The following is an 18,958-nucleotide window of genomic DNA, read 5'->3' as shown; positions in this document are numbered from 1 at the left end:
CCAGTACCTGCACAAGTAGCATTTTGCTAGTCATGTCTTTAATGCACCTTGAACAACTGTTTACTGTATGATATTACAGAAATGTGAAAAAATAGTTGAAACATTTTGAAGAGATTAATTGAAAAACTATTGGGAAAAACTAAATTCCTTTATAGCCCCTAAAAGTTCATTCCCACCATATTTTACCTTATCATATTCAGTGGCCTGTCTAGTATTATCTCCATATACCTGCTAAGTTTAACAAGTTTCAAACAACACTTGTATTTGTGACAGTTCAAAATAAACAGCAATTCTTACCCATGAGAAAAAGGAAAGTCAGTGCCTGAGTTACAGTTAAGGATTATTTTCTGGAGAAATAAAAAAATTTTTCTTTAAAGCTCCCTATGGAAATTCTTTCATTTCAGGAAAACTTGAGTTTTGTCTTTTTTCATTTGACACTTTGGTGAGACTGGGACCAGGCAGGGAAGAACATGATGTGAACTCATCTACCTTAAAGCTGGGAGATGGGGTTGTCTGTATTACTATCACGTGAAGCACATAACCAATTTTCCTGACCTCCACTGATGGTTAGTTTTTAAACAGAGGCAGTATTATCTATTCCATGCCAAGGACACATATACACGTACAATGTTTGCAAACTAGAATAGTGAGTAGCCAGATGTAACTAGAAACTCTCCCTTCTTTTTGTAACAAGAGAAAAACGCCACAGGGAAGGACCAAAATTATAATTAACTTAATCGTACTCAATTAATTTGAAATACAAGCCACAAAATCCTGGATTATAAATCCCCAAGCTGGGTTATTCGTCATTCCGAAAAGGGCAAGCGCTTTCCCAATGGTCCCCCGGCTCCCAAGTGGACGGCAGTGTTAGCCGCTCTGTGGTGGAAGCCAGTTGGACGATCAAGGCAGGATTCCACGGTGTGCCCAGTGAAGTGGTCACGAAAACACAAGAAAGTCACGCCACTTTCTGTGCTTGCTGGGAAAAGAAAGGGCGCTCGCCGCTCAGGGACACCCTGTCCAAGATGGTGACGCATCTTTCTCGGTACATGGTGGGGGGCGGGGGGAGAAGCTTATTACTGAACTAAATGTTTTTATCGATCACCCTTGAGTCAGAGCCCACTGACCCCGAAGACCATAAGTGGTGATAGCGCAAAACTGTCATTTCCAGGCAGCAGGAAGAGATACCGGAGCAGTCCAGGACACTCACGCTGAGCTTTCTCCCACAGCCCCTCCACCCCTCACTCCCCGGGTTCAGATCCAGATGCGGGCAGCTCTGGGGTCTCCGGCTGGCCTCGGGCCCGGGTAGCCACCGCGCGCGCGCGGGGGCCCGAGGACACCGAGCGGACGGTGGGGCTGGCGAGCCCCCCACCCGGCGTCCGAGGCCCGCCGCCACGCAGAACTGCCCGGCTCGGGGGCCGAGAAAACAAATGACTGCTTCGCGGCCCTCCCCATTAAACAATAAAGCGAGCTGTAAAGCCTCAGGTGCTGTGTTTGTTGTGCCGTCTGCGCCGCGCGGTGGCTCCGGCCGGGGCGAGCCGGGCGCAGTGGCCCGGGGAGCGCCTCTTCGGCTGATTCCAGGGAAAGATAAGGAGCCGCCGAGCCACCAGCTCTGTCTAGACTCGCGACCTCACAAGTCAAGCGCCTTGTTTGGATTAGCCCTCCAGATCTGCCAACCTGATCAACCCCTGAAAGAGACGGGGCCAGCAACACCCTTTTTTCCTCTCCGGTGCCACGACTGTCCCTACGTTAAGGGATCAAGGGCTGGCTTGCCCGCGGGAGAAACAGGGCTGGTTAGACCGGTGTCCCGGTGTCGGGTTCCCCCCACCACACACACACACACACACTCCCGTTCCTAACACCCAAACCCGAGTGCAGCCCGGCTCTGCCCTGCTCTCTGGAGGTGAGAAACACACCAGTGGGGAGAAGCCCCTAGAAAGACCGGAAAAATAAGTTGCAATTCAATCAAATCCACAAATAACATCGCCTTAAAATGAGCACCAATTTTTGCTCAGTGGAAGGGAAAGAGGGTCCTAGGCATGCAGAGGGGCTGAGCAGAATCTCTGCTTGGGGCTGTCCTAAAGCTCAGGTTAAGGTGCCTTTCTTCCCACCTGGTGAAAAGCAATCTTACCCCACAATCCCCTACCCCAATGCCCCACCCCCCCCACCCCCAAAATCATAGGCATCCTCTTTTGGGGGGAGAATGGTTTTCTTTTCAGAATGCTTTGCTTATCATTGCTGAGCGCTTTTGCAGAGGCATAATTATGCAGAAAGACTTGCAAAATAAATTGTAAAAAATTTAAAAGAATCAAGTAGCCTTTAAGTGGGGTTCCTGGGAGAGCCTGGCTTCTCCAATGCACAGAGACTGGGTTCTCTGAGCCAACGGCTTAAGCGCCATAAAAATTAAAGGACGTGATAGTAACAATGCTCCCAGCAAACACTCAGCAGCCTCCCCTCCCGCCCCTCCCCCTCTTTCGCTTCCCGTGAACCAACTTCTCTGTCTACACTTCAGAAGTCTCCGGGAGGTGTGGAGAGATCCTCCATCACGACTTGGGACATTGTAAGCTGTGAAGTTTATGTTTGTGGCGCCTGGGCTCAAACAGCCATTCAGTGGCTTGCTCGGTTATCAAGAAAACAACAATCAGAAAAGATCAGTAAACAGAATCGGCTGCCAGCGCCCTGAATTAACTACTTGCATTTTACTTTAAAAACACCAACCCACACTGTACAAGTTAATTTTTTTATTTTAAATAGTTAATGAGAATTCAGGATTTGGAGTCATTTTTGAAAGTAACACTTTAAAGACAAAAACATAAAAGAAAAGAAAAAATCCTCTCTCCCTTTCTCCCAGTGCCCACAAAGAAAATTTGACTTGCCATGTTGTGACATAATCTTTAATTGTTGATTAGCAGTGAGGAAGTAAATAGTCTTTAATGAATAGAACCCAAGCATAATTTGGATTATAAATCTCCTTTACAAAAGTGAAATAAACTGAACTTTACAGATAAGAAAATAAGTACTTTCTGCTCAGATAGTTTACTTGTATTAGGGGTGAGATTAGACCCAAACTGGCTGTGTTTCATCCAAATTTAGCTCTTCTGGTGGTTTGGACCTAGTTTTACTTTTTTTCCCCTCTTTTTTAAGAAAAGGGAAAATCCACATGGGACTTTAAAAAGAGATTTCAATAAGACTGTTTTTAAGGGTTAAAAATTCAAGGTGCTAGAAAAATATCAAGTACTTTGAGGTACCTTAAAAAGCACACTATGCCTTTTAGTCAAAAGGTAAGACAGACCAGAAAGGAAGTCAATAGATGAGTTTAACAAGTTGATCAGAGTGAAGAGCAGCAGGCCATCACAAAATCTTGACTTCCAAAAAAGTTATGAATTGGGAAATGGGTACACACACCCACACAGAATCTCAAATAACTGAAAGTGTTATTTCAACCTAGAAAAAAAAATCTCTTTAAGTATGATTCTAACTTGAGAAGACCTTCTTTCTAAACAGTAAGAAAACCCAGGTCCATTTGATGCAAGGGAAAGACAGATATAGTAAACTGTCATACAGGATGTTATTGCTCTGAAACAATAGGGAGAAAAAAAAATCCAGTCGTTTTGAGTATAGATGTTGATACGGATTCTCTGATTTAAGGAGAGTGTCCTGGATGTTTTTTGGTTGCATTCAATTTTAGCTTGCAGAAGCTAGAGGAAATGAGTCATAATGTCCAGAAGGAAGAATTCAGAGTAATAAGGGGAGGGAGAATCAAAGATAATGGCAAACAGGAGGAATTTCATTAGAAGAGCACCACTCAAAACTCGGTCTCCAGAGGTGTGCAGGGAAAAGGAGAGTATGTGCTGAAGATGGTTTGCAAACAAGAAGACATCTCAGCTACACGTTTTAGAGAACATGCTGAGGAGTCTAGAAGGGAACACACCTTTCATATGAATAATACAAGAACTGGAACGCTATCGACCAGTCAATCCATTCTCAGCCAACAGGCAGAAAATATCTTGAATCTACCAAGTGAAACAAAATCATTCAACACTTCCCTCACAAATTACTGTACTTAAATTCGAGCTGTGGACTTCAGAATAGACAGATATCTACACAGGAGATACAATAGTATCTCCCCTTACCCCCCACCCCACACACCTAATCTTAGAAATAAATGTCAGTATGAAAATCTATCACAAAGATGTGTGCCTCACTTAAGTACCTCCACTGCATTCAATTCCTAATTCCCCCGTCTCTAAGCCCTAAGGTTTTCAAGTGTCTACTAAAGGCTATGCCTGGGGAAGAGGATTTAACAGTTTTCAAACCAGGGCCTGGGCAATGGATAACTTTGGGCTCCTGACGCCAGATTCATGTTGTACCTGCCATCCTTGCACATATCCCAGGTATGACTGTGAGGAAAAATTAAAATCGAAAAGACAGGTGAATAGGAACAGTGAATGGGAAGCTGAAAAGTCCAGTTTGGTCCAAGAGACAGAGGAGTGAGACAGGAAAGAAAAGAAAAAAAAAGGGGGGGGGGGTGGGGGGGTGGGGGGAGCCTTTCTCGATCCCTGTGAGATAAGACATAACTCGTGTTTTTCTCAACAGACGACTACAAGCCATTATTACTGCCGGCCAAATTATTACCCCTCTGTCAAGAATTAGACACAACAATCAAAGTAATCAACGGGCATGTCTAATGCACTGTAGCATTTTCAATGCAAAGTTTGTTTTCTCTCTGCCCCACGTTAGAGCCTGTAATTAACCCGTTATGTAGAACGAGGCCAAACAAAAGCCTAATTGAAGCTCGTTTCCCGACTTGCGGCAGATTTGGAGAGGGTGAAAGCGACTTGAGAGGTGGGGAGCCGCGGGGCTCTTCCGTCTCCAGCCCAGCCTCGGGCATGCCCCACTCGCCAAGGGTCCGTAGGGGCGCACGCCAGAGACACACGATTGAGGGTACGTTAGCTTTCGTGTTTATTACGAGTTGTCAGATGTTTAAAAAGGCATTACACTCGTGCGTACAAATGCATCCCGTTTCTAAAGAGCCAGGGTATCATGGTGGCGGGGTGGGGGGAGCAGAGGGGACAGGGTGGAGCCCCAAATCCTGGCTCTATACCCGCAAACGAACCGAGAAGCCAGCTGATTTCGAGCAGGGCCATTTCTCCGTCCCTAGGTTCTGCCTCTAGCACAGGAGCTACGGCTCAATGCCAGCGGGAAAGGTGTGGAGCCCGCACGTCCACGAAACTCAGACCGCCGACGGGGCGGCGGAGCACGCTACGCGGACCCCTGCCCATAAAAGGCAGTTCCCGACCGAGCCCCCGCAGCGCTTCTCCACCCTAACCCGTCACCCTCCTAAGGTCTGGGGGGTCGGAGTCGGGGGAGAGAGAAGGGGAGGGGGCGCGTAGGAAACGAGTTGGAAGCGGCGGTGGGAGGGAGAGGCAAGGAAGGACCCACGCTGGCTCGTCTGGGAACTGGTGAGAAAACTCCCCTCTCTTGGCCTGGTCTTCTGTGCAAATAAAGCAGCATTTCTCTATCGGCTGACAGCCGCCACTGGTAAATAATGGTCATACTTCACTGGCTAGGCAGAAAGCCTCTCTTTTAGCAAGAGCTTATACTTGAAATATGGGTCATTTCAATAATCCTAAGCAGGCGACTTTGGTAGAAAGCACTCTAAGGTAAAAATAGTGACTCGATCAAAATCCTTTTTAAGCAGGACCTTCTTCCTATTTTCGGTGGGGTGGCATAGGATAGGATGGAGGGTAGGGCAAGAAAAGAGGAGGAAAGAAAGGTGGGGAACAGGACTGAGGATATTTTTTAAAAAGCCAATAACATTATCACAGCTGAGAGTTATAAGCTTCCGACCAGTTTTCCCCAACTATTGAAATGCAAATTTGCAAGCTCCACCTTAACTATTTGCAATAAAATATCACACCTATTGTATGTCCGTTTACCCCATTCACATGCAGTCCTTAATTTCAGACATTTTAATGACTTAACTTGTAAACATATAAAAGAGGGACCCTGGATCATTGCATTTATTTATTTATCTATGCCAAACATTTATTGGTGAAATAGTCCTGAAGATATAATTCTACATATGGCGCTTTCATTTCACATAATATTTAAGAAAAAAAAAAAAGACAAAACAAATAGACATATAATTCAAAGACCACGGTACAACCTTTATCTTTTTCTTTTTTACTTCAGCAAACAAAAAATAATGTCAAATGACATGAAAAGTGGCAAGTCTTCTGACAATAAATAATAAATTACTTTATAATTTTTGCAATGCAAGAGCAAACAAAAAAAAAAGTTTCCTTTTTTCCTCTTTATTTCCAGAGAGAGAGAAAACAGTCATTTTAACCAATAACTATACACATCTTTGGGGGAAAAGTTCTTGGACAGACACAAGTCAAACACAATCCCGAGACGCTTGTGGCAAAATAGAGGTAACCTTGTTGCAATGCTTTATAAGTTGGTTTTTAAATCTGAATTCAAAAACCTTTAAAGTCGCTTCAGACTTCTTGATAGAGGATGGATCTCAAAAAAAAAAGAGGGGGGAGGGGCAAAAGGAAAAAAGAAATCAGCTACAGGACATGCTAGAGACCCAGGATTTCAATTAACCCCTTGTTAAAGTCAACTAAAAACATCGCAAACCAAGCAGCTCCACCTTCTTGAAAGGACTCTTTCAGCCAAAGAGGCCAGTTTCTCTTCCTGCTCATTTGCTGGAGCTCCTGTTTGGCAAGGCAATGACCAATATAGAAACAGCACCATTCAGAATAAGATGGACTAGAAAATCTCTATTTCTGCTTTTCTCTAGATGTGCAGTGAAATGAAAATGCTTTTTTTGAGATCCTTGAATATAAATCCTCTACGTTTCAAAAACGTCTTTTTTTTTTTTTTTCTTTCAGTATTCCTAAGGTCATTGGATAGCGTTATGTTGGGTTTGGGTTTTGTTTGCTGTTTTAATTCTAGTAAAATCCCATGATTGTCTTCACAGTGTTGCTACCATATCACCTTGTCATTAAAACAGACTTCGTGCATTTCATGGAGCATTCATTTCTCGATTCAGTTTTCATTGACTGGGTCGTTAAATACTTTTGTTTCGGAGTTCAACATTATAATTTCCCACTTTCTCCAACAGGGAAAAAAAAAAATACGTCTGAATGAATGTTCCTCATGCCTCAATTGGACTGGCTACCATGCTGTTAGGTGTATCTGGGAGCTGAGAGGACATCGACGCCACTTCACTGCCAGTGGAATTAGAGCCCGGTCCTCCTTCTGAAAAATTAACCTGCATAGAAGGTTGAGACATGAATAAAGGAGGCTATGATCGTATTCACAAAAGGATTATAAACTTGTCTTGTGTGTGTGTATAGACAGATAGATATAGAGATATCTGCACATATAATTGAATTTTAACAGGCTTAAAGAAAACCTATAAGGAAAAAAAAAAATGAGAAGAAATCCTCTCACTTTCCCATCTTCCAAGAGATCTCTGTTTTAAATGAAACTGAATTCCCAACATTATGTTGCATTAAATTATTTAAGAACAAATGTGTTTCCCACTGTAAAATGGCATTGCAACTCTACCATGCATGCTGAAAATAAAATTATCCTGCCGGCTACATGTTTCCCTGGGAGCAGGCGAGTTCTCAGTCTCCAGGCATCAAAGCCTCTCTTCTCCAGTTGAAAAATCCATAACACAACGCTTAGATCCTGTGATGGGAGATTCAGAGGAGGCTCCAGAGAACAATGATTAACTCCTCAGAGAGTTCACAGCAGGGGCTTTCTTCCTTCTTGTTGGTCCTGCTGCCTTTGGCCTCTTTTTCTCTTTCAATCAGGCTCTTCCTTCCAAGAGGAGACCCATATATTATAACGTCACCCATATTATAAATATCTGGCTCCTTCTCTTAAGTCCAAAGTATTGTGTTGCTGTTGTAAACCTTCTTCTCCACTCTGCTCTCAACACTCCCGCCCCCGCCCCACTCTTTGGCTGCTCTCAGCTGACACTAAAGATTCAGAAGGTGCAAACACTTGGCTGCCCTGAAACCTCCCCTTACCTGCCTTCTATGATCCAAATAACTGGCAAGATTAACGTGACACTAAAAATCAGCTCTTTTTCCTAATTCCAGGGTCTACCTTTCTTCCTACCTTATTGAACTTTCCCCCTGTGACGGTCAAGGGACTTTTCAAATTCGCCTCCTTTAGACTGGCCCATTTGCAAACAGACACCTGGGCCAAGCCCTTTAATGCACTGCCTGTGGTCCATAACCCAACTGTTGCCACAAAGAAAGAAAATGCCCTCCAGGTAAATGTGAGGGTAAAATACTAACCTCAATTCAAGCTTTATTTTCAAAGAAGGGAACAAGTTTTTATGATGGATCATGTTTTATAAAACAAGATTCTATAGGGCTGTTTATTATTTAAGGAAAAAAAAGCCTTATGAACATATGTCATAACACAAGGACATACACTTAATAATCTTAGTTATCTTTACCCTTAAGCCTTTTGTAGATGAAAGGTGAGTTGATTTTCTCTTCTCTGGATGTGTAAAACATTAATGCTAAGAGAGGCTTTTATATTCTTATCCGATTGATAGAACTCTGATTCCATTTGCTATACATGCCGCACAGAATATGACTGTGTATACTATTTGAACTTATACCCTAAAAAAATGTTTAAGCAGTCCAACATTTTGGATTAAGATACAGTCCCAGAAAGGGATATAGTTACAAAAAGCATCAGTCACATCTCTGAATAACTGAACTCTTTATTGATAGGTTTGAAAATTGCAATATGGGTGCCCGCTAACCACTGATAATAAAATTGATTATGTATAACAACACTGATTATTATTATAATCACCTTGATTTAGGGCCTTAACAAGATCATTTTCTAGGAGCTGAGGAAGGAGTATATTTACTAGCTGCTGATCAAAATGCCAAGGTGATCTCTAATGTCCCTTTTGACTCTACAAGTTGGAGATGTATGATGCTGCAACCCAGTACACCCCTTCCCACATTGTGTCTAGTGAGTTAGGTACCTTGAAGCTAATCTCTAAGAGCAGGCCTGACTGATAGAAAATTCAACGTAAATGGTCACATTACGAAGTCTCATAGAATAGACTCACAAGAGGCCTGTTTTCCTTGCATTCCTTCCTTCCACCAGGCCTCCCTAGGCTCTCCCCAACCCTGGGGCTAGAGTGGCCCCCTCCATACTCCCAGAACCTTTAATTGTGTGACAGTTTGATCAGAATCTCCTTTCTTTGGACATTCAGCCTCCCCAACCTGGGAGCTGACACTTACCAGTTGCTGAAAAGCCGGCTGATCGATGTCACTCTGCAAGGCGAAGTCACTGAGTACTTTCCAAGGTGGCTGGTAACTTTGCACCTCCACTGGGTTTGCCTGTAAGCCACCGTCATGTCTCTCCGGACTGGCAGCCACCATGGGAGTTCCTGTCATCCCTTGGATATTCTGTGAATAGGCACCCCCCAAACCCAACATGTTAATGAGCAAACTCCCTCCCTCCATTGTCTGTGCAGGCTAAACAAATATACCCTGGTATTATCTTATCTATATAGTTGCCTTTATTGACTCAGTTAATCTGCTGCACCTATGGATATTAGCCAGGGTTCAGTTTTGTTTTATTATGTTTTGTTTTTCTGCTTCTGTGGGCTGAGCTATTAGCTATGCTTGAACCTTAGGAAGTGAAATTCTGTCTGAACTTTCTTCTTTCCCCTTATATTCAGTAGTCATCTCAGTTTCCCCTGTCTGCCTTCCCAAGCCACAGCATCTCAGCAGAAAACTGGAGCAGGAAGGGCCTCCCTTCAGCCTCTAGACACGGTGGTTTTCTGGGCAGTTTCGGTGAATCAGACTTTTGGTTAGATTTTCTCCAGGCAATTCTCTGGGAGCCAACCCCCACTTCCAAGCATTTAGGTCTGGCAGCTATTGTGCTGTTATGCACTAACCAACTTCGAAAGTGCCCTGGCCCAGGCTTGGCTGGTCTGCCACATTTAATGACAGCAGGTTTTATGGCATTTAAAAATAGGGCCTAAGCAGTAAAAAGGAAAAGCCAAAAAAAAAAAAAAAACTCTTTAACTTAACCAGGAGGCCTGCCTGGTGGGTGCTGTCCCGGCCCAGGGATGCCAGGGGCCTGACATCTCTAGAGACCTGGGCTTGACCTGGAGCAGAGGGTGTCCTATTTTCATGGGTCACCTTGGGGACTTTCCTGGCCTGGGGGCTCTGCAGCAGGCCTCCCACCAAGGGGCACCCAGAGTGACCCTGGATTAAATAGGAAAGCAAGGATTCCTCCCTTCCTCCCCTCGGGTGTCTGAGGAACTGACAACCACAACTTTGGCAAACCAGCTCAAGGCCTCTCTGCTCACGGTGGGGGCGACTGCCCCTCTAGATCTGGGATGGGGCAAGGGGGCGAAATTGAAGGGCGGGAGAGCCCACCCATGTGGGCTGGGGGCGGGTGGGCCTCCAACCCGCAAGAGGGGCCTCCGGGAGCATCTGGGGCCCTGGCGGGTAGGCCGGGGCCAGTGGCCTCTCCCCGGGGTGCGGGTGGGAGTGAGGGGCCGCCAGGGCCAGCTCCTGCTCGGAAGCCGGAGGGAGAGAGCCAACCCATCTGGGCAGACAGCACGCAGGCCTCCTCAAGCCCCCTGCCAGGCCCAGGCCCACTCACAGTTTTATCATTGGGCTGCTGTTGCTGGAGCTGCTTCATCATGATGCTCCGCTTCTTATCCTTGCACCGCTTGTTCTGAAACCAGACCCGGATCACACGGGGACTGAGGCCGGTCATCTCCACCAGTTGCTCCTTCATGAGCGCATCGGGCCGGGGGTTAGCCGCATAGCAGGTCCGCAAGGTGTGCAGCTGCTTCTCGTTCAGCACAGTCCGCACGCGGGTGGTCTTCTCGGGCTGCTTGTGGACATGGGGCCGCAGGGCCGGCTGCCGGGCGGAGATGGGCTCGGCTGCGGGGCAAGGGGCGCAGTGAGCGCGGGCCGGCCGCCCGCCTGCCCGCGCTGATCCCGGGAAAATGGGACAATGGCCAGCGCTTTGCGACCTCGACAGACAAAGCAGAGGCGGCAGAGGTAGGGGTGCGGGACGTAAAAGGAGAATGAAATCTCGCTCTCTAATCTTAAGAGGTCAATGCTAAGTAGTCTGGACCCAAGAAAGCGGCCTCCGCCCCTGCTCGAGTCAACACGGCGGGGTTAGCAAAGGGGCGCATCTCTCAGGTTCTGTCTCCCGGTTCACAGCAAGGGTGGCATCGTTCTTCCTAGTTTCTCCTCCCTTCTCGCCTTTCCTAGGATTCAGATAGGGGCCCAGATTCCCCCCCCCCCACAGGCCTTGCAAGGGAAGGAAAGGCAGAACACCCAGTGACACCGAGAGACACTACCCCCGTGGGATGTCTGCAACTAAGGCGGAGAAGAATTCTGCCGGAGAGCGTTGAACTTCAGTCCCCGGAGGACAGTTATGTCAAGAGGATAAAGAAATTCGGTATTTCGGCTGTCTCTCCAGCTTCTGATCCTTCGTACTCTACCTGGATCTACTAAATCTACCTGGATGGTTCCCGATGCTATCTGCTCCCCAAAAAAGGAAAACCGATACTCTTTAGAGCTGCCCGGCCTCTAGAGAAAAGACAGTTGGGGTATGCTCCTGACCCCCTCCCAATACTCTACGTGTTCCACAGCAGAGCCCAGGTTGCACTAACAGAAGTTGCCACCACTGGCTTGGCTTCCCCGCAAGCTAAGTCACAACCCCTCCCATCCCCCTGACAGAATTCTTAAGAGAATTCTGCCAGAAAAGCAGAGGGGGAAGAGCTGTAGATTTTTCACCACCAGGGTTCCCGGCGGATTATACACCGGACAGTTCCATTCAAGACCGGAAAGCAGGTTTGGAAACTTTGTCGGCCTTCCTACCTGTGGCCCCCACTCCGGGCCAACCCTGTTCTATTTCTACTCTCCTTCCTGGGCCAAGGGCCCTCAGATCTGTATGTTACAAATCTTGCATTTTTCCAGGACCCCCGGGGTCAGGTCAACACCTATGAGGTCAACTCGGTGTCACAGCAACAGGCCCGAAGATGAAATTCTCACCAAATCAAGTAGAATGAACAGTTTAAAGAGGCAGGCTCCCTTTAAAAGGCAATTACTGCAGATTAGCTTGTTGACAGTTTTAAATGACGGCTCTGTGCGAAGGTTTGCAATTATTAAAACTGTATCTTTTTAGGTCCCCTGTCTCACAAAGGGATGAAGATACACTTCAAAAATATTTTGGGACCCACGCGGCAGCCGCGGGGCAGTTGGCAAGGAAAAAAGGAATTGAGGGGCTAACTTGACTTAAGCTTCCTTCATTGGGTTAAAGGAGGAAGCTCCAGGGGCCCAGAGCTCCACCCCTTTAATTAGGAAGCAGCAGAGAATACCTGGAGGGAAGCTGAAGCCCGTTGTCAGAAAGCCACGGTTTGGAGGCCAAGGTGAACTGGAAGTACTGTTTGGGCGTGTGTATACATGCGTGCACAAGTGGTGTACATTCGCGGGCACCCACACATAGACACACAGACGTGTAGTGTAGGTGTGCCAGGCGAGTCAAGGGAGACACTGAGTGCATTGAAGCTGGCCGCAAAAAGAGGGAAGCACTGTGCAAACCGCACCTAGAACCCTCCATGTAACTGGCAGCTGCAGCGGCTGCCGCGTGGGTCCCAAGATTGCGGCACGGCGCTGGCCTCGCCTGGCACCGGCATCCCCGAGGAGGGCCTCCCTCAGCTCCCAGGAGTACCTGCCATTTGCAGCGGCCGCGCCGGGTGCAAGGGGCTGAGCGGATCGCCGGCGCCCAGGCTGGCCCTCTCCACCACGTCGTGGTCGGCGCGGCAGAAGAGCCCGTCCTCCCGCAGCGCGAACTCATCCCCGGGGATAAGCTGGCGGCTGCAGGCCACGCAGCGGAAACACTCGATGTGGTACACCTTGGAGCGCGCGCGCATCACGAAATCGTTTTTGCTGAAGCCGATGCTGCACTTGGCGCATTTGATCCCGTACAACCTGCGCGGGAGTGGGATGGGGGGCGGGCCGGGAAGGAAGGGAAGCAAAGAGAGGGAGTCACTTAAGGCGGGCGCTGCCCCGGGTCTAGGGTCGCTGGCGACCTCAGCCACAACTCCCTGAGACACTGAAATCAGCATTAGCAGGCAAGCTGGGAATGGGAGGATGGAAACGATTAGATTTCTTTCTTTTCCCGCTCTGTTTCCCTTGCCTATGAACCTCTGTGTCTCGGTCTGTACCTCTTAGTTGAGAACGCCCAGTCCAAACTAGAGAGAAATGCTTGATGTGCTGGAAGCCTGGGCGGCTGCTCCAGCGACCAGTACCCGGGTGGCTCTTGCTCCTCTTGGCAGGAAGGAATCCCGGGGTGAATCCGGGAGCCACTGGTCCCACATTTTCCTATCCCCCAATTTCTGCTGCTAGAAACATCTCTAAAACTGCAACCTGCATCCTCCTTTCAAAAGAAAATGAGGTTGGGCAATGAGATTGTCACCCCACAAAACATACACAAATGCACAGGCATTAGAACAAAATGAAACCTCTGAGGGTTTCCAGAGTCCTTTCTGGATCAGGAGCCCATTGCTGTTTCCCCAGCTAAAGATTTTTTCCTCAGGCAACAATGTTACCAGAAAGTTTCCTCTCTGTTCTTCCTCTCATTAATTTTTTTAAATCTGCTTGGGTTCCTTCCATCTTTATCCAGTCGCTGAAACATCTACCTCTATTTCTGTCTGTCTGAGAACTCTGACCTGCCAGAAAAATGAAAAGACTCACTTGTAAAGTCTTCCTTGCAGCTCACCTTTCCTTACCAACAGACAATCCTTGTAGGTTTCATCTAGAGGCCCTGCCCTGGCCCCCTCTCCACATAACCAGAGAGGGGGCATTCCTACAAACAGAGAGAATGGAGGAGAGGCAAAGACCCAGACAAAGAGGGGCAGTGGGGGGAACCTCGCTCCCCCAAGGGGAGAAAGGTTTTGGGAAATCTCAACGGTCTCTCTGTTCTCTTAAAACTACAGGATTTCAAAGGGATACACACAGTTGCACGCGGGCAAGCGTGCGCGCACACACACACACACACACACACACAGTTGAAAGAGTGGAGAAGAAAAGGTAAAAGCAATTGGTTCCTTCCACAAGCATGTATGCAGAATTAGGCACATGCAGGTCTGAATACAGCTGAGCAAAACACGACCCCCACAGGAGCAATGGCCCCCTCTCCAGAATCTGGAGCTCATACACCAATCAAGTAAACAATTGAAAACGGCTCATTTGTCAGAGGTTAGAAGGTAGATTCAAAAGTTTTCCTTCCCTCCGCCTACTCCATGTGAGATCTGCCATTTCATAGGATGAGGACTTTACCTTGCCTGTGACCAAACAATTGGGAAAATCCCTCCCCCTTCCTCCAGCTCCCCACTTCCCCTCTTTGCTCTCATTCTCCTCTCCCACCACCGAAGTATTTATAAACTTCCCCCCCCTGCACTGTTCACCTTTATCTATTAAAATTATGCTATCCACTTCATGGTTTGAAAATAAGAAAAAATACTGAACACCAAGTGAGTAGAAAAAAAAAATCGTTAACTACATACTTAAATCCTAACTAAACTTTAAGTTCTCAGCTCCATAAACTCTGTAACTTCCAAAGCTAATTACTTGTTAATAGCCACTGGACAATTTATTTTTAAAGATAATATTCTTTATTATTCAACGTAATAATGAAGGTGTTATCTCTTCTGTTTTGTTCTTAAAACAATAATATTTTCTTTGGAAATTCTACTTCCTTCCTTAGGCAGAAAATAAATTTTCTGACATTTGTATACACAAGTCTGAGAAAATTTGAGATTGGCAATGCATGAAGTTTAGATGCAAAATAAATTGAAAGAAAAAAACTCAGGACGTTCCTTATGTGATTTTATTCTTGTCAGTATGGGCAATTCGCTCATTTTATCAGTTACCAGATTTTAATGTGAGAAAGGAAGCTGTTCAATTATCTAAATATACCGATTGTTCATAGACAGATGATGGGCAATTTGATCTGCTCTGTCTAGTTCATCAGCTCAGATAAGATAAGAAGACAGTCAGATGTCACCAAAGGGTTAATATTTAAAAAGATTAAATCTCCCAGTGGTTTTTACAGAGAATATTTGAGTTGGTTTTTAAATTTTCCAAGCAGGATCCCTTACCCAAAAAGTAAAGGGCAACACCTCTATTTGCTCTTGCAAAGTACACTTTTAAACATGCCTAGGTCAAACTTTTATTTTACCTATTGCATTGACGTCTTCAAAGAATCTGGAAGTTACTAATAAAATACTGAATTAAAATAAAAAGGAAAAACAATGTATAACAGAATAAAATCCAACCTTTCAAAAAGTTTAGAAACCCCAACTTATTCATCCTGAATTTTTTAAGTTTGTTTTGGAAAGGGGAGGGTAACAGGAAAATAATTTCAGCATCACAAATTCGAAGAGCAATTAAACAAAGCTTCAGACCACGTTATTTATGAAAACCACTATTGAGTCTCATTTTTTCCCCCTGAAAAGTGAAATGAACAGCATAGTTTAATTTACTACATTTACAGGGGTAACTTCTGCACGCTAGTACCCATTAAGGCATACTCTGGCAAAAGACAAAGCCACACAAAATAAATGGGGAGAGGAAGGGGACTCTCACAAAATTAAGTAAACGGTATAAATGGCGTACCTGATATAATCTCTTTTACAGTAGGTTTTCCCATCTCTAACAAAGCACGTACAGCTCTCGTCCAAATACTGATTACACTCCGCACATTTCAAACATGCCGCATGCCATTCCAAATCCGGAGAAACCCTCAGAATATACTGATCGTGAATTTGATTGCCGCAACCAACACACAGGGAAATCAGACGTTTTTCTGAAATGAAAATAAATACATGATTGACTAACCGTTTACTTCCTACAGAGATAAACACACTTTTAGTGTCGTTCTCTTATAGGGCGTACTCTGGGAGTTTTTTTTTTTTTCTTTCTTTCTTTTTTTTTTTTTAAGAGTATTGCACTTTGGGATGGTAATTGAAGTGTGCCATCAAAACCTTGACTCATTTTTAAAAGGAGGTGGAATATATATAAAATGCAGATTTGAATAGTCTGCATTTGCAAGCCTAGCACGCAATCAAACCCGTTCATTTTGTATTTCTTTTCCCTCCCTCCTCCCTCTTTGCCATAATCATTGGGAAAGATTATGGATAAGTCAAGTCAAAGAAAAGGTTTTGACTAGAAGCGTTAAGTGAACGCAGGGATGTCTATATTTTCCATGAAACACGCTCTTAAATAGCACATAGGACTGGATATTGTTAGCAAGAGCAGACATCAATACAGTTGTCACTCGTTCTCTTTTGCAAGTCTAATGCTAATTCACATCTCCGGGTATTGTACGTGCTGGCAGATCTTTGCAACAGAATAACCTTCTCGGAGAGCTCCAGAGTCCCAAGGAGAAAACCGCCGCTTAGCACCGGAAGGCTAAGGTTTTGGAGGACACTCGCAGGCGAATTCAAACACAAGGTACGATCAGTTTCCCGAAGATCGGAACCGACAGCAAGCATGCAGGCGTGGCGGCAACAAGAAAAAGCCACCTTCTCTCTCTCTCTCCAAGCAATGACTCCAACTCCGAAGAGCCCTTGGCACCCGTGCCTGAGAGACCCCCGCACAAGAACAGCACACCGAGCCCCACAAGGTAAAATCGCTTCTTACTTTTTGGTGGATCTCCCATGTCTCCCATATCTGTAACAGGGAGTAATGTCCACAGTGAAATGGTGGTTGTACAGTTGGTGAACAGCCCACAGAGAGGATGCTGGAGCTGTGGCTAAGTGGGAAACAGTGGCCCCTGGGGTTGCCAAGGCTGAGAGAGCCCGCTGCCCGGCTGCGCCGCGCCCTCGCTGATCGGGGAGTCCAATTTAAGCCGGCGGAGTTGGCGGAGCGGAGGCGCTGCGGCGGCGCGGACTCGGCGCGGCTCGGGCACCTCTCTTCCTTATCTCTTACTCAAACTTCTCTGCTCCAACTCAGCTCCATCGCCATTGGTCTGACGCAGCGCGCGGGGACGTCAGGCGAGCGCCGCGCCCATTGGCTGCGGGGCGCGCGGCGCAGCTGTTCTGATTATCATATTTCAGCCTCGCTGCCGCGGTGCGCCACTGACCGCTCTGCAAGCCCGCGGGAGAGGATTAGGGCTCCCGAGGCGACTCGCTCGGGGCTCAGACCGCTCTCCCCCGGTGCTCCGGCGGCCCTGGCTTTTGGCCTCCCTTCTCCTCCTTCCGCCCCGCCTTCCCCCTTGCTCCTAGCCGGCCGCGCCGCCAGCGCCCTCGCCTCCTGTCGCGCTGCTCCTCTGCCCTGCGCTCCTGGGGTCCCCGCAGTCCGGCTGGCCGCGTTGCGCGCGGGGCTCACTTTTCCGCCTCTGGTGGCGAGGCTGGTGGGTAGGTGTTCTAGATGACGAGGACCCTTCCGGACTTTAGGAAAAGGGCGACTTGGAACAGGCCGTTTGTCTCGGTTTGGTCGCGCGCTTTGGCACACAGCTCCGGGCCCGGCCGGGCTTGGTTGCCAGGGCGGGTGAGTTCCCGAATTTTCTGCGCGTGGCGCGCTGGGAGCTGCCTAGGGGAAGACGCTGGTTCTGGGATGAATGGACCCAGAGGAATTGTTCGCTGCTGCTACCCCAGTACCCCGTAAACCCCTTACCTCAGATCTCCAGAAACGCGGGGTGGGGGTAAAGGGGCGCTTCTTACCTAAGCGGAGAATCAGGTTGGAAGTGCACAGGTATAACCAAGTTGACTCCGCGGACTTCTCTCTCTTTCGGACCCGCGGGGTCTGCTTTGCAGTTTAACTCTAGAACTAACCCGAAGCCTAAGTGCAAAGTGGTCTTCCAGTAGTTTAAAGTTTGTAAAGCTATTACGCCTATCCGATTCCTCTCTCTGCCGGTCTCCTGCCTTTTGTTTTTAAGCAACTGTGTACAGTTAGCTGGTGGTGTGTAGATCATTGTAAGGACAAGTCTCCACGTCTCTAGAGATTTTAAAAATGCGTCAATCTAAGGGCCTGAGTAGGGAGGGGTCTAACACAGAAGAACAGCGAAATACCTATTTCATTTCACCGGCTGTGTTTACCTTATCATTTTATCTCGAGCAACAACCTGGAGAGAGAAGAATGGTGACTTCAACTCGCCGGTAACCCTCTTGAATAATTTCTTACATGTTCCATCATATCTTACTGTCTCTCCAAAACAAAGTCACAGGGAGGCCACGAAGAATACCGCCCCCCCCGCGTCCGCATCTCCAAAAGCTTCTAAACATTGATTCCTTATCTAGTGTGACTGCCAGTTTTATCTGAAAAGCTCCGCAAATGCACGCAGTAGTAGGTTTAATTTCGGTGTCTCATTGCCTTGAGAAAACCCGGTGTGTTAGGAAACTCCTTTCTTTGTATCATTCGTCAGATCTAGCCTTCGATAAGAGGTGTGAGCCCTCCGCCGGCCTGAGTGGCTCGGTTTACAGCAGTATGCTTCTCCAGAGCGCAGAGAGAAGCAAAGACGGTGAATTTCCTCGTGATATGGCTGGGGCTTTACCAAGAACATGCTTTTGTTTTCTCTCAAGGAAAATTTCTAACTGGATCTCATTCCTTCTATTTCTATTATAAGTTATATCGGTGTGGGTGTGTGAAATCGAAAGTTAGATGTTGATAGATTTAGCAGGTTGGGGGTGGGGGGCAGGATGTTACTGTTTTTGTTTTTTGCTCATAGTTTTCTAGTGTCTCCGGTATTAAATGCGTGGAGTCTTTTGTCAGGCTGCTTTGGTAAAACTGATGCTGATAATGACCACATGAAGCAAATCGTCCCAGTATATGGGCATGTTTCCTGTACAGATAACCAAGTTGACACTAGTTTAGTTTTGTTTTGTTTTCAAAAGGTACTATATCCCCAGAAAGTAAATAGAGAATTT

General features: G+C 46.7%; 1 protein-coding gene across 1 annotated transcript; it reads right to left on the bottom strand.

The window, feature by feature from the left end:
* Positions 1-6,110: 6,110 nt before the first annotated feature.
* ISL1 (ISL LIM homeobox 1) lies at positions 6,111-16,991 on the bottom strand. The gene is made up of 6 exons (XM_005893274.2): positions 16,734-16,991; positions 15,708-15,897; positions 12,760-13,019; positions 10,672-10,958; positions 9,294-9,461; positions 6,111-7,279 (listed from the first exon to the last, which is right to left on the bottom strand). Exons 1-6 carry the CDS (start codon positions 16,759-16,761, stop codon positions 7,163-7,165), a joined length of 1,050 nt encoding a protein of 349 aa, XP_005893336.1. The 5' UTR covers positions 16,762-16,991; the 3' UTR covers positions 6,111-7,162.
* Positions 16,992-18,958: the final 1,967 nt, after the last annotated feature.

This window comes from Bos mutus, chromosome 20 (assembly GCF_027580195.1).
Source record: "Bos mutus isolate GX-2022 chromosome 20, NWIPB_WYAK_1.1, whole genome shotgun sequence".
Lineage (NCBI taxonomy): Eukaryota > Metazoa > Chordata > Mammalia > Artiodactyla > Bovidae > Bos > Bos mutus.
This window is presented reverse-complemented; position numbering and strand designations above follow the sequence as displayed.